Source organism: Rhinatrema bivittatum, chromosome 6 (assembly GCF_901001135.1).
Source record: "Rhinatrema bivittatum chromosome 6, aRhiBiv1.1, whole genome shotgun sequence".
In the NCBI taxonomy this organism is placed as follows: domain Eukaryota; kingdom Metazoa; phylum Chordata; class Amphibia; order Gymnophiona; family Rhinatrematidae; genus Rhinatrema; species Rhinatrema bivittatum.
Genome location: NC_042620.1, coordinates 258206478 through 258219344, shown reverse-complemented (window position 1 = coordinate 258219344; position 12867 = coordinate 258206478). Strand labels below are relative to the sequence as shown.

Sequence of the window (12867 nt, the reverse complement as noted above, 5' to 3'; positions counted from 1 at the left end):
CATTTAAGATCTCCCATTTTCTGTGTAGATTTGAGTTTTTATAACATGTTTGAAAGCTGCTACTTAGATCCCATTGATGTGAATCAAAACTAAATCAGCAACTCTTCTGCCAACCAGACCAGTCTAGATGCATGGATTTATGCTTCCCTACCAACAGATGGAGACAGAACAGGTTTGCCGACATTGCCCTCTTATAGCAGGGCTTCCCAAACCTGTCCTGCTGACCCCATAGCCATTCGGGTGTTCAGGATATCCACAACGAATATGCATGAGATAAATTTGCATACCATGGACATTCAGTATATGCAGATCTATCTCATGCATATTCATGTGGGTATCCTGAAAACCCAACTGGCTGTGAGATCCCCAGGTCAGGTTTGGGAAGCCCTGCGATAGAGGGTTTTGTACTGACCTCAGCCTGATGTAATTTATTTATTAAAATATTTACAGGTCGCATTATCCATGGTTCTAAGCAGGTTATTAAAAAAACATACATAGATAAGATAGTCAAAATGCAGCAATAGGCATGACTTCCCATGCTGCACAGGGAGCAGTGTCTGTATGTGCACGGAGGAAGGGGGAAGCAGACTGAATTCTCCCTGACTGAGAGGAATTTACAATGGCAGGCCCAGCTCAAGATGGAGTTCTCACTGGTACTGATTGCTGCAGCAGGAGTGGTGGGCATTTTAGAGCCCGGGGCTTAGCATATAAGCCTGAGTTGTCACTTCCTTTGCCAGCAATTCTTGATGAAAGACAGGATATCTGGAGCACCAGATCTGTTGGAGGGTTGAGTATTTAGTTTTTCTCCTTCTATAGCGGCTCCTCAGAATTGGTATTTTTACTGTGCCAAATATTTAATTTGGGGCAACATGCCCTCTTTTTTTTGATTCCTCTGGAATATGTGACTGCAGAGTCAACAAGAAGGTAGCCTTGGAGAGAATTAATGCCTGGTGGAAGAAAGTTCCTCCATGTTGGTTACGACTGTTAAATTCTTTAAAGATGGATAGTGGACTGATCTAGAGGAAAGTTGGGAGGATGGTATGACTTTCTCCTGGAAAGGTGAGGATTCATAGGTGGGTTGTTGGTTTATAAAGGAGTTTTTGTTGGCATTGATCAGGCCTTGGAGGACTTTGAACATAGCAAAATAAAGTAGAAGAAAATAAAGCTGCAAAGCACCCTATCATAAGCAGGCATGATGAGGGTTGTGGAAGCCTTTCTCCGAGAATTTTATATCTGCTGAATGGATTACTCTGGATATTGGCTACATTTATCTGCTGCTTGCGGGGGTGGAGATATTAAGGGCTCTCTGGTGCAAGTACTGATTTACTTTGCCACAAGTAAGGTTACTGTTCCTGTTGAGGGGGCACGACCCTCAAGGATGTGGGTATGCTCTGTTTCAGCAGTTCCAGGATGGATCCTTGTAAGCTTCTTAGGTGGAATTGGAGGAAGTGGTGCAGCTGGGGGATGGGTTTTTGGCAGATGACTCTTATGGTCTTATTCGAGCCTCGACTGAGAGCATGGCCACAATGGTCGCAGCTCTTTGCTTCCTATTGAGGAACTGGGTGGTGGACTCAAATAAGTCTCATTAAGCTCCCAGTTAAGGGAATACTAGTGGATTTGGGAAAACTGATGAACAACTTAGGGGATCTAAGTCTCCCAGGGCACTAAAGGTCAAGCAGAGATGAATTTCTCGAAGGGTTTTGTCTAAGAGTTCATGTTCGCCTTGGGAGGTTTTCATCCTTTCAGCATAACATCCATTCCATATATCTGTCTTCAAAGTGCAATGAAAAGTGGCAGTGACAGGAACTATTGGGGACATTTGTAACTCCCAATGAAGATTTGAGGTTTCTAGCCTCCAGAACTGTGTATAGAAGGGTGCCTTGAAACTTTTACCAGATGTGGGTCTAAATTACTGCAGGTCAATGGGTCTTGGATATCAGGAGAGATATTTGTGCCATGGAATTTTTGTGCCCTGTTTCAGATGCCTTTTAAGGGTCCCTTGTTCCCTATAGAAGGATGCGGTGCAATCTAGAATGGACCAGCTTCTGCAAATAGGAATGATGTTTCTAGTCCCAGTATGTCAGTGGGGCAGGGGAGTTATTCTGTTTACTCCATACTTTCCAAAAAGAAAGGCACCCTTCGGCCCATCCTGGATGTGGTACAGATCATTAGAGCGCTGAAGGTCTTTTGCTCTATTACTTGAAAAATGCAGAATATAAATTTGAATTAAATTAAATGGTAGAGGTAAAATAGGGAGTTCCTGACTTCTTTGGGACCAGTGGAGGCTTATTTTCATATTTCCATTAGGGAGGATCATCACAGGTTTATCTGGGTCACTGTCCTGGGGACCAATTTTTGAGGAAGGATAGAGATGACAGAAAAGGGGGAGAAATAGCTCTTTATTCCAAGACAGTATCCAAGCAGGCATTACTCAGATTTACTTCAGTGGATTTAATGCAGTTCCATCTGTTTTGAAATGGTGCTGTATGTTGCATTTCAATGTTCTAATTTATTGTTGTGATGTGGTTTTTATTGTGTTATGTATGTGATGTTTGTAATCCGCACTGGACTATCTGGATTTGCAGAATATAAGAAATTTTAAATAAATAAGCAACTGAAGTGCAGGGGAGTGTGGAGGAAGGAAATAGGGCTTTTTGGGTTGACTTAAAAAAAAAAACAAAACAAAAAAAAAACCAAAAGAAAAAAACCAATGGCACTTCTATTTACATTGGTGTATTCTACAAGCCTCTGATTCGGACAAAAGAACTGGACAGAGATCTGTCCGAAGACATCCAGAAAGTGGGAAGGATGGAAGACGAGTTGCTGGTTGGCGATCTGAATCTGCCATATGTGGATTGGAGTATCCCAGTTGTAGAATCTGTAAGAAGTAGAGAGATTGTGGATGTCTTTCAAGGGGCTTTGCCCAGACACACAGTGAAAGGAGCCCACAGGAGGAACAATACTGACTCATGTACTCACAAATGGAGATAGTATCTAATGTCCTGGTAGGGCATTACACCAGTGGTCATCAGATGGTGTGGTTTTGACATAACAGCCAAGATGAGAGAAATCATATGAAGATCAAAATCCTGGATTTCAAAAATATGAACTTTGGTAAAATGGGTCACCTCCTTGAGGAGGAGCTAGAAGACCAGGAGAAGATGGGTGAAGTAGAACAAAAGTGTGCCAGATTAAAAGGAATTATAAGGCAATAAATCTTTAAGGAAAGTAAGTAAGAGGAAAAGGAAACATATCATTCTCCAAAAAAGTGGCCGAAAAAATAAAGGCAAAAAGATCAGCATTCAAAAAGTTGAAAGGAACTGAAAAAGGAACATGGGGAAGAATATCTGGTGAAACTGAAAGATGAGGAAAGAAATCAATATAGCAAAAGCTCAAGTGGAAGAAAGGATCGCCAAACTAAAGGTGACAAATATTTTTCAGATATATTTGAGAAAAGAGGGAAGGCCAGAGGTGGTTTTATAAGACTAAAAGAAAGAGCAATGTGTGGAGAAAGATGAGGATAATGAAAAATACCATTTAAATACTTCAGTTCGGGGTTCACTAAAGAAGACCCTGGAGAGAGATCTTGCTGTTTGGCAGCAATGCGGATGGGAGTAGGATAGATACCACCCCATTACAGAAGAAAGTTTTTGAGAGGAACTAGCAAAAGTGACAGTGGATAAGGCCATAAGACCTGATGAGATACAACCCGGGATACTGAAGGAGCTTAGGTTCTGGTGGCTCCACTGAAGCACCTATTTAGTAGATCCTTGGACATGGAAGAGATGGAGCAAAATCAGAGAAGCGTAATTGTGGTCCCGCTTTACAAAAGTAGCAAAGAGGAGGCTGAAAACTACAGGCTGGTTAACCTTACCTCAGTGGTAGGAAAGTTTAATGGTGGGACTGCTGAAGGAAAGGATAGTTAACTATGCAATTTGGTGGGTTCAAGGATACAAGTCAACATGGTTTTACCAGAGGAGGATCATATCGGATCTGAATTTTTTTTTTTTTGAGTAACTAGATAATTTAGATCAGAGAGGAATGGCACTATAGATAAAAGTAATATTATAGCAACAGAATTGCAGTGCTTATACGATAAAGAGAAGACACTGGATTAATCTGGAAAGAGGGAATGGAATATCTATTTATATTGGTATAATAAACAGAAGAAAGCAATATAATGGTGAATATTCACAAAATTGCTATGAAAATGGAGGTACTATTGCAAAGGGATTTCAATCTGCTGGATATTGATTGAGACATTCCAAATGTGTTGTGTTCTAGAAGCAGGGAGATTCTGGATTCTCTCTAGGGAGAACTGTTCTGTCAACTGGTAACGGAACCCATATGGTAGGCGATGATACTAGATCTTGGGCTTATTAATGGGAGCAGCGTTTCTGATGTAATAGATGAACATCTCAGAACCGGTGATAGCATGGTTCAGTAGTAGAACCTCACGCAACACTGGTATAATTCTGTAAGGATCCAAAAAATATATATGGCTGTCAACCCGACCTCATACACTTTAGAAAGAGCTTTAAAACTTAATGCTCTTAGTGTTAAATACCACATATATTGGAATACTCATGTGTATTGTGGTTTTTAATCATCGGTCATTGGTTGTAAGCCTACTTTCATTTCATTTTTCTCCCATTTTTCTCCTTTTATATTTTATATTTTTTGTTAAATTCTTTTTAGAAAATGTATAAAATACTGTAGGAAGTACTTATCTTTGGTAACAATTGTTATTTCTGTTGAGAACGCCGGAGTAATGAAAAAAACTGTGCCCAACACGGCTCGCGTTTCTTTTTCGCTTCTTCAGGGGCTTTGTTAATTTATATTCAACATATCACTTATGTCTCCCGACTTCCACAGCATAAAAATCAGCTGATCCTCCCTATGGAAGTCGGGAGACATAAGTGACTATTCTCTAAGTCAGAGCTTTCCAAACTTTTCATGTTGGTGACACACTTTTTAGACAAACATAATTTCGGGACACAGTAATTAGTCTACAAGCAAACCGGAGGTTAAAGGTTAAATGAACGAAATGTATTTCGACAATTTATGTATGTTTCCTTAAATATATACATAATAAAATGTTTCACGACACAACATATCTTGTGAAAACCTTTCGTTTATATTAAAAATATATAATATTCCAAGATTAATGTTATTGTTATAATTTGAGTAACAATAATAAAACAAAGTTATGGGGTTATTCAATTTACTTCTTTAATGAGATATATGATCTTGATGGGATGAACACAGCTTTTGAATATTTGGTGTTTAATAAAAAAGTCCAAAGGGTCTTCTGCATAATTTTAAAAAGCTGGCCAGTTTCACACTATAAAATTATTTGATAGCCTCATTCAACTAATTCTATATGGCTATGAGAGTGAAATCTGGAATTTATAGGAAGGGACAGAATGTCAATATAAATCCTGCACCTCCAGTTCTGTAACTCTGTGCATCCACTGAAATTCCCCCAAACAATGGAGCTTGGATGTTTCCCTTACAGCTCATCATACTAAAAGATATTTTCAAATGCTGGTGTCACCTCACAGTAACAGCAGCACAAACACCTTCCACTGCCAGGCACATTGTGAACTAAAATAAAACCTTGCAAAAAAGACACTCAAAATCTATACTGCAATCCCATTGTAACATAACAGTAATAACACCAAGGACTCAAACAACAATACCCCTACCTGTGAAAAAGCATGGGTAAATATTACACTGGGTCCTAGAATACCAACACACCACCTACTGAGGAAACAAAACAAACCCGATTGCTATAGATCCCTATGCTAGCAGAATCTCTCATCATGGTCACACACACAGAGCAGAGACAGACCCTCACCAAATACAGAATACAAAATAAAGGAGCACAAATTAGACAAAAACTGAAATGGAAACTCCAAGAAGCCAGACTCTGTGTATTAACAATGGAAAAACAGAACCACCATTCCTCATAAAACAAACAAAATCAAGAAACAAAGCATCAGTTATAACAGTAAAATCATACTAATAAAAGAATATTTTAAAACTACTGATAAATAGAATTTCTATTAATTAAAATCATATACATTTTTTACAATTTCCCAGAGGTTATCCTCTCTCACACAGACTCACATGTCCATTCTCTCTCACATATACACTGTCACATACATACACATTCATGCTCTTATACCCACCATAACCTCTCGCTCTCACAGACACTGACACACTCTCAGGCTCTAAGACACTCTATCCCCCTCCACACACACCCCACACACAAACTCTTACTCCCCTGGATTTTCTCATACACACTCTCTCTGGCTCCCTCACATACAAACACACACACCCAGGCAAGTTCCCAATCATTCTCTCACAAACACACACATCCAGGCAAGTTCCCAATCATTCTCTCACAAACACACACATCCAGGCAAGTTCCCAATCATTCTCACACAAACACACACACCCAGGCAAGCTCCCAGTCATTCTCACACACTAAAACTGACCCCCAGGCAGGCTCCCATTCATTTTCACACCACTCCCTCACCATCCCCCAGGCAGGCACCCATTCATACACATGCACACACTAAAGGCAGACCCCCTCTCTTTTGCCATCAACCTTGGAGCCTCTCTCATTCCTCTGCTGCCACTGATGCCACATGGCTATTGGGGAGGCGCTGATTGCTGCTATTGGCACTGAAGCCCATTCTGCTGCCTCCTCTGTGCAGGCCCCGTGGGTTTCCAGTTCCTCCATGTTGATCTCGTACATTGTGAGATCCGCATAGAGAAAGTGCTACTCTTGATATTAACAAAGATTACATGTGCCAATCAGTAAAAAGTAATTTCTTTCTTTTTTTTTTTTTTTACCTTTGCTGTCTGATCTTAGTTTTCTAATCGGTTGGTCCCAGGCTTTTTTGTTCCACCTCCCCTTTCTTATTTTTTTGCCAATTCATTTCATATTGTCTTTTTTTCTATTTCTTTTCTCTCCATCTATCTTCTTCCCTCAAACATACAGTCAGGTTCTCATTCTCACATGCCTTCTCTCTCTCTCTCACACACACACAGGCTCTCACTCTCACATGCTCTCTCTCTCATACAATCATTTATACACAGTCTCTCTCTTGCACATGCTGTCTGATTCTCACACACCCAGGCTCTCTCTCACTCCCACATGCTGTCTTGCTCATGCACAGGCTCTCACTGTCACATGTTGTCTCTCTCTCACACACACACAGGCTCTCACATGCTGTCTCTGCAAACATTGAGATCCTCACTCCCACACCCAATCTCTCAACTCAAACAGGCGCCCAATCTCTCAACTCATCTCATACACGCACACAATCTCTCAGCTCATACAGGCACCCAATCTCTCAACTCAGCTCATACACGCACTCTACGGGCCCTCAGCCTCTCTCTTACCTCTGGGCCTCCTCTTCACGGGTTGCTGCAGGATCGGCTCTGCAGTGGCCCTGATCTTCTCGGGCCGATCGCAGCGACTCTGATCTTCTCGGGCCGATCCGCGGTGGGGCCCCTGCTACCGGGCCTCTTCTCACCCGCTGCAACAACGCGGCTCCTCTTCTGCACGCGGCTGCTTCATCTCCTTCCTGCCCGTGCGGCTCCGGCAACATTTTTCTTCCGGAGCCGCTTGGGCAGGAAGGAGGCGGAGCACCTGCACGTTTAGACATGCCCTTTTTCTTCGGCCGTGGTGACATGAACTCACCACGGCCTTACCGATCTTCCGGCTGCGATTCTTCACTGCTCAGCCGCCAGTGGGATGAGCTCCACCGGCGGCCGCATTGGCTCCCACTTGCCGGTGTGTCACGTGCACCGGGCTTGCGCGACACACCGACACACCAAAGTGTCGCGACACACACTTTGGAAAGCTCTGCTCTAAGTGAACTTAATAGCAGATAATGGACTTCTCCTCCAAGAACTTATCCAATCCTTTTTTAAACACAGTTATACTAACTGCACTAACCACATCCTCTGGCAACAAATTCCAGAGTTTAATTGTGCGTTGAGTAAAAAAGAACTTTCTCCGATTAGTTTTAAATGTGCCCCGTGCTAACTTCATGGAGTGCCCCCTAGTCTTTCTACTATCCGAAAGAGTAAATAACCGATTCACATCTACCCGTTCTAGACCTCTCATGATTTTAAACACCTCTATCATATCCCCCCCTCAGTCGTCTCTTCTCCAAGCTGAAAAGTCCTAACCTCTTTAGTCTTTCCTCTTAGGGGAAGTTGCGCGAGGTACCTCTGCAGCAACTTGGTCTTCTCTTCATACCTTCACGTCACACTATTGTATTGACAAACAAGCTTCTACAGATGCTACCCTAGGTACAGCAGTCTTGTCAAATGTTACCATCTCTTAGGACTGTCTACCATGCCAAGGGTTGTCGTCCTGAACTTCACACACATCCTATAAAGACGCAACCCGGGAGCTTGGGACTCCAGATAGCATGGCTAATTCAGCCCTGCTATCGACGGGAAAAAGCAAGTTTGCTTACCGTAAACGGTGTTTCCCTAGATAGGATGAATTAGCCATGCGATCCCTCCCACCTCCCTAGACAGTCCAGGATTACTCTACACCATTTTCTTGCCACACACCTCACTTGATTACAAAGAGACTGAGGAGAGAAACGGATTCGCTTGGGAAGACAACCACGCAGACGCACAGAGTTAAAAACTCTGTCACTACCTGAGAGAAACTCTGGTCGCGTCGACGCTCCCAGACAGCATGTCTAATTCGTCCTGCTATCTACGGAAACACCGTTTACGGTAAGCAAATTTGCTTTTGCTTACCTGTAACAGGTATTTTCACAGGACAGCTGGATGTTAGTCCTCATGAAACCCACCCGCCACCCCGCGGAGTTGGGTACGCTTGCGATTTCTTGTTTTTTTGTTTTTTTTTCCCGCACGTACTTTTTACTATACACGAGACCCCTGCTGGATGCAGGGTTGGTGCCATGCTGGGCATGCTCAGTGGTGCCAGTCAAAGTTCTAGAAACTTTGACAAAAGTATTCCATGATTCGGCTCCATCCTGATGATGTCACCCATATGTGAGGACTAACATCCTGTGAGTACACTTGTTACAGGTAAGCAACTCTGCTTAACTTGCCAATATTTATGCTTTTTCTTATTTTCTTCATATGGATCTTTCTTCAAATTTTTGAAGGAAGTTTTTTTTTTTTTGGCTAAAATAGCCTCTTTCACTTCACCTTTTAACTATGCCTGCAGCTGTTTTTGGCTTTCCTTCCACCTTTCTTAATGTGTGGAATACATTTGGACTGCACTTTTTAGATGGTATTTTTAACCAATGTCCATGCCTGTTGTACACAAAAAAAGAAAGATTTAAGATAAAATATTAATATTGGAAGGCTGAGGTAAGTATGGGACCTTGTAAAGGGGGGTGACTTCAGCAAACCTTTTCTGTTTTTCATCTGCTGGTAGGGGAGCATGAACCCATGTAGCTAGACTCGTCTGGTTGGACTCAAAAGTAAATTATCAGGTAAGATTAAATTAATTGTTGTTTGTTTTTTTTTTAATTTATTTATGAAGTTTACCATAATTACAGGCAAAATTTAAGCAACATACAATAGGATGCAGTTTAACATTGAAATAATTATATAACTATTCCATTTAAACAAATAAATAATCTATTCAATTTACAATTAACTGCAATAAATTCCTATGTATTAATGTAACAAAAGGCAATTACCAAATCTAAAGCGGAATTTAGTAGAAATTAAATTTAAATTTAAATTGCTGTAACTAGAGGATTCCATTACTTGCCATTTTATAACATACCGTAATCAAAATAACTTTAACTTGAAATCACATTGGACCCTGAGTCTAAGAATTTACGCAATTGTTCAGGTTCAAAGTATACATTTTTTACACCCTGCTTATTCACTATACATTGGCATGGGAACCTAAGATTAAATCTGGCTCCCTTGCTCTCTACTTCAGCTCGCATAGATAAAAATTTTTTCCTCCGTTCTTGAGTAGAACGTGTAATATCGGGAAATACCCATACTAACTGGCCAAAGAACTTTACTTTTCTATTACGAAAAAAAGCTTTCATTATCATTTCTCTATCTTGTGAGAATACACATTGTATAAACAATGTCCCTCTCTTAGTTATATTCAATTCCATTTCCATTGAGTTTTCAAGAAACTGTGTTAAGTCTAACTCAGGTTCAGATGCATGTTCAGAATCTGCTATGGAATTTGGTTTAGTCATATTCACTTTTGCTAAAGTAGGCATCAACTCTTTTGGATGTTTTAAAGCTTCTAGTGTATACTTTTTGAACATTTCTATAGGAGGTATCATCTTTAGTATGGGAAAATTTAATATGCATAGATTTTGATACCTAATAGAATTCTCTCTATTTTCTAATTTTCTTTGCTGTATTATATCTGATTTAATCAATTGTTCTTGATTTTTTTGCAAAGTAGTAACCTTAAGATCTAAAGTGGTTATACTTTGAATATTTAAATGTATATTTGATTCCATAGGTTGTATTTTCCCAACTAAACCAGAAGTAACATCTACTAAGGAGGATACTGATTTTTCCAAAACCATTATTGCAGTCCATAAGGAATCCATGATAACTTCAGTAGGTTTAGGAATAGCAGGGCGCAATACATTAAGCTCAGTTCCTTTGTTTTCAAGAAGTACATTTGATTCCCCCGATATTTCTTTGTCCCCTCTTGGTGTAGAAGCTCTTACCACACAGGGAGTTGATTCTTTAACTCCCAAATCTGAGCTCTCTGGAATTCCCGTTGCTCCGGGAACCAGGACAGACCCACCTGTGACAGGTGAAATAATCCTGTCACCTGTTAGTCCTTTCGTTGTCATAAAACCCTCTAAGGGAAACGGAGGGGTAGACGGGGCTCCGGGACTTAAGGTGACCTGTGTGTCCGGTGATCTGTCCACCCGCTCATCAGGACAAAACACCAAGGACTGCCGCGGAGTAGTAGTCTCCATTACCGGAAGCATAAACCTCTCAATAGAAGGTTGCAGGGAGTTCGAAACCGGGGTAGTTACCCCAAGTTCTCTAATCCTTGCTTTTCGTTTGGAATGTGGCATAGGTACAATATAATAAATAAGAAGTTCTGCTTCCTGCCTCTAGGCCTATAAGGCTAATGAACGATGGAATTGCCTAATGGGGGTACTTGGAGGGGAGGAGAGTCATAAGAAATTAGTACTCACGTAAGTTCCAAAGTTATATTATTTGATATTCCGGAGATTCAGGTGTTAGAACACAAACAAAGCCGCGCGCCGGCGGCAGCTGCGCGCCGCAGGAGGGGCGGTTTTGAATCTTTCCGTCTCCTCTTGATGACGTCAGCTGAAGGCGTCTTCCTTTCTTTGTCAGGCCGGGTTATTATCCTCACCCTCCTCCGATAGGATGAAAACAGCTGGTAAGGGAACAAGCGCTTCCCTCTGGGACCTCCTCCTCTCTCCTTTTCCCCCAAATTAATTGTTTTTAATAGCTTCAAGTATAGGGAGTATAGTCTACGGTATACTAAGTCGCTAAAAGAAAGTTTGGGGTCTTATCATAGCTGTACATAGCTTCTCCTTATGTATCCACTCTCACCCTCCCCCCTCCCCTTCCTTTGTCTCGTCTACCCCTACCCCTCCCTCCCCTTATTTATCTTATTTTTCTAGTTAATTGCTATGTTACTGCGTTTATGTTACACACTGTTCCTTGTAAAGGCCTTGCCTATATATCCTTTGGTTGTAAGATATCTGTAAACCGGCACGATGTGCAAACGGTTGCCGGTATATAAAATAAAATAAATAAATAAAAATTGTGTTTTTCTCCTACTGTTGTTTATTTTATTTTATTTGATTTAAATTTATTTATTTTTATTTTCTTAAGTTTATATTTTAGTTTTATTTTTATGATTTGATTTATTTTAATACCATTGTAAACCGTTTTGGTCAATTTTATATTGTTAAAGACGGTATAGAAATGTCTTAAATATAAACATCTGAAGTGAAGGACACAAACAAGATTTCTTGAAACAGTCATATCTTCTTGTCTCTTTCTGTCCCCTATTGTCTCATTACAGGACAGCAAAGAATGAAGTACTATGACTTGATTGTCAATGGCTCTTACACGCCTCAGACTGTACCCACCAGTGGGAAGGCACTGACAGAGAAGTTCCAGCCTCAGAACGAAGTGGTAAGGAAAGATTGTTCCCTTGTCAGAAACACACTTTTTGATGAAGTGAAAGCATTGCAAAGGAAGCAAACCAAGGAGACATATGAGATGATTTTCAATATTCTTTAGGTTTAATTGTTACTGTACTAAATTTGCTATGAAACACTCTCTTGAAGGATTTAGCATTAATGTGTCTATCCATTTTTTATTTTTTATCTAGTTCTTATCTGTTTCTTTCTGCAGTCTGACTCCCATCGGCGCCCATCCAGTGATTCTTCATACCTTTCCAGTGCTCCGCCTTCTACCCCAGGCAATGGCACTCCTTCCTCCCAAGATACATCCATCTCCAGTGGTCGCCAGGACACCCCTGGCTCGTATAGCCAGTACACACCCAGCTCCTCTCAGTCCTGTTCCTCCCAAGATACGCCTTACACCCCCCGAGGAGGCACCCCATATTCTCAGGACTCTGCCTACTCTAGCAGGTGCGTAAGTCTGCATGTCTCATCCTTCCTCATATGGCTTCAGTGGAGATTCATTTCTACTTTAAGAGCTACCAAAGTTTTCAAACCTATAGTTGTGTGTAGAAGTTAGGCACCCTTGGTCAAATTGTATGTTTCAATGAATTTCCAAATGAAGAGAAGCTGACACACCCTCTATATGGTACAACATTTTAACATATCTTTCTGCAACTTTTAATGC

General features: G+C 41.0%; 1 protein-coding gene across 1 annotated transcript in view; it reads left to right on the top strand.

The window, feature by feature from the left end:
- The window catches only part of SETD1A (SET domain containing 1A, histone lysine methyltransferase), a 374529-nt gene that overhangs the window by 35416 nt on the left and 326246 nt on the right, over nt 1-12867 (top strand). The window contains exons 5-6 of the mRNA XM_029606903.1: nt 12077-12189; nt 12412-12650. Of these exons, the coding sequence (XP_029462763.1) occupies nt 12077-12189; nt 12412-12650 (352 nt within the window). The remainder of the gene's footprint in view (nt 1-12076; nt 12190-12411; nt 12651-12867) is intronic.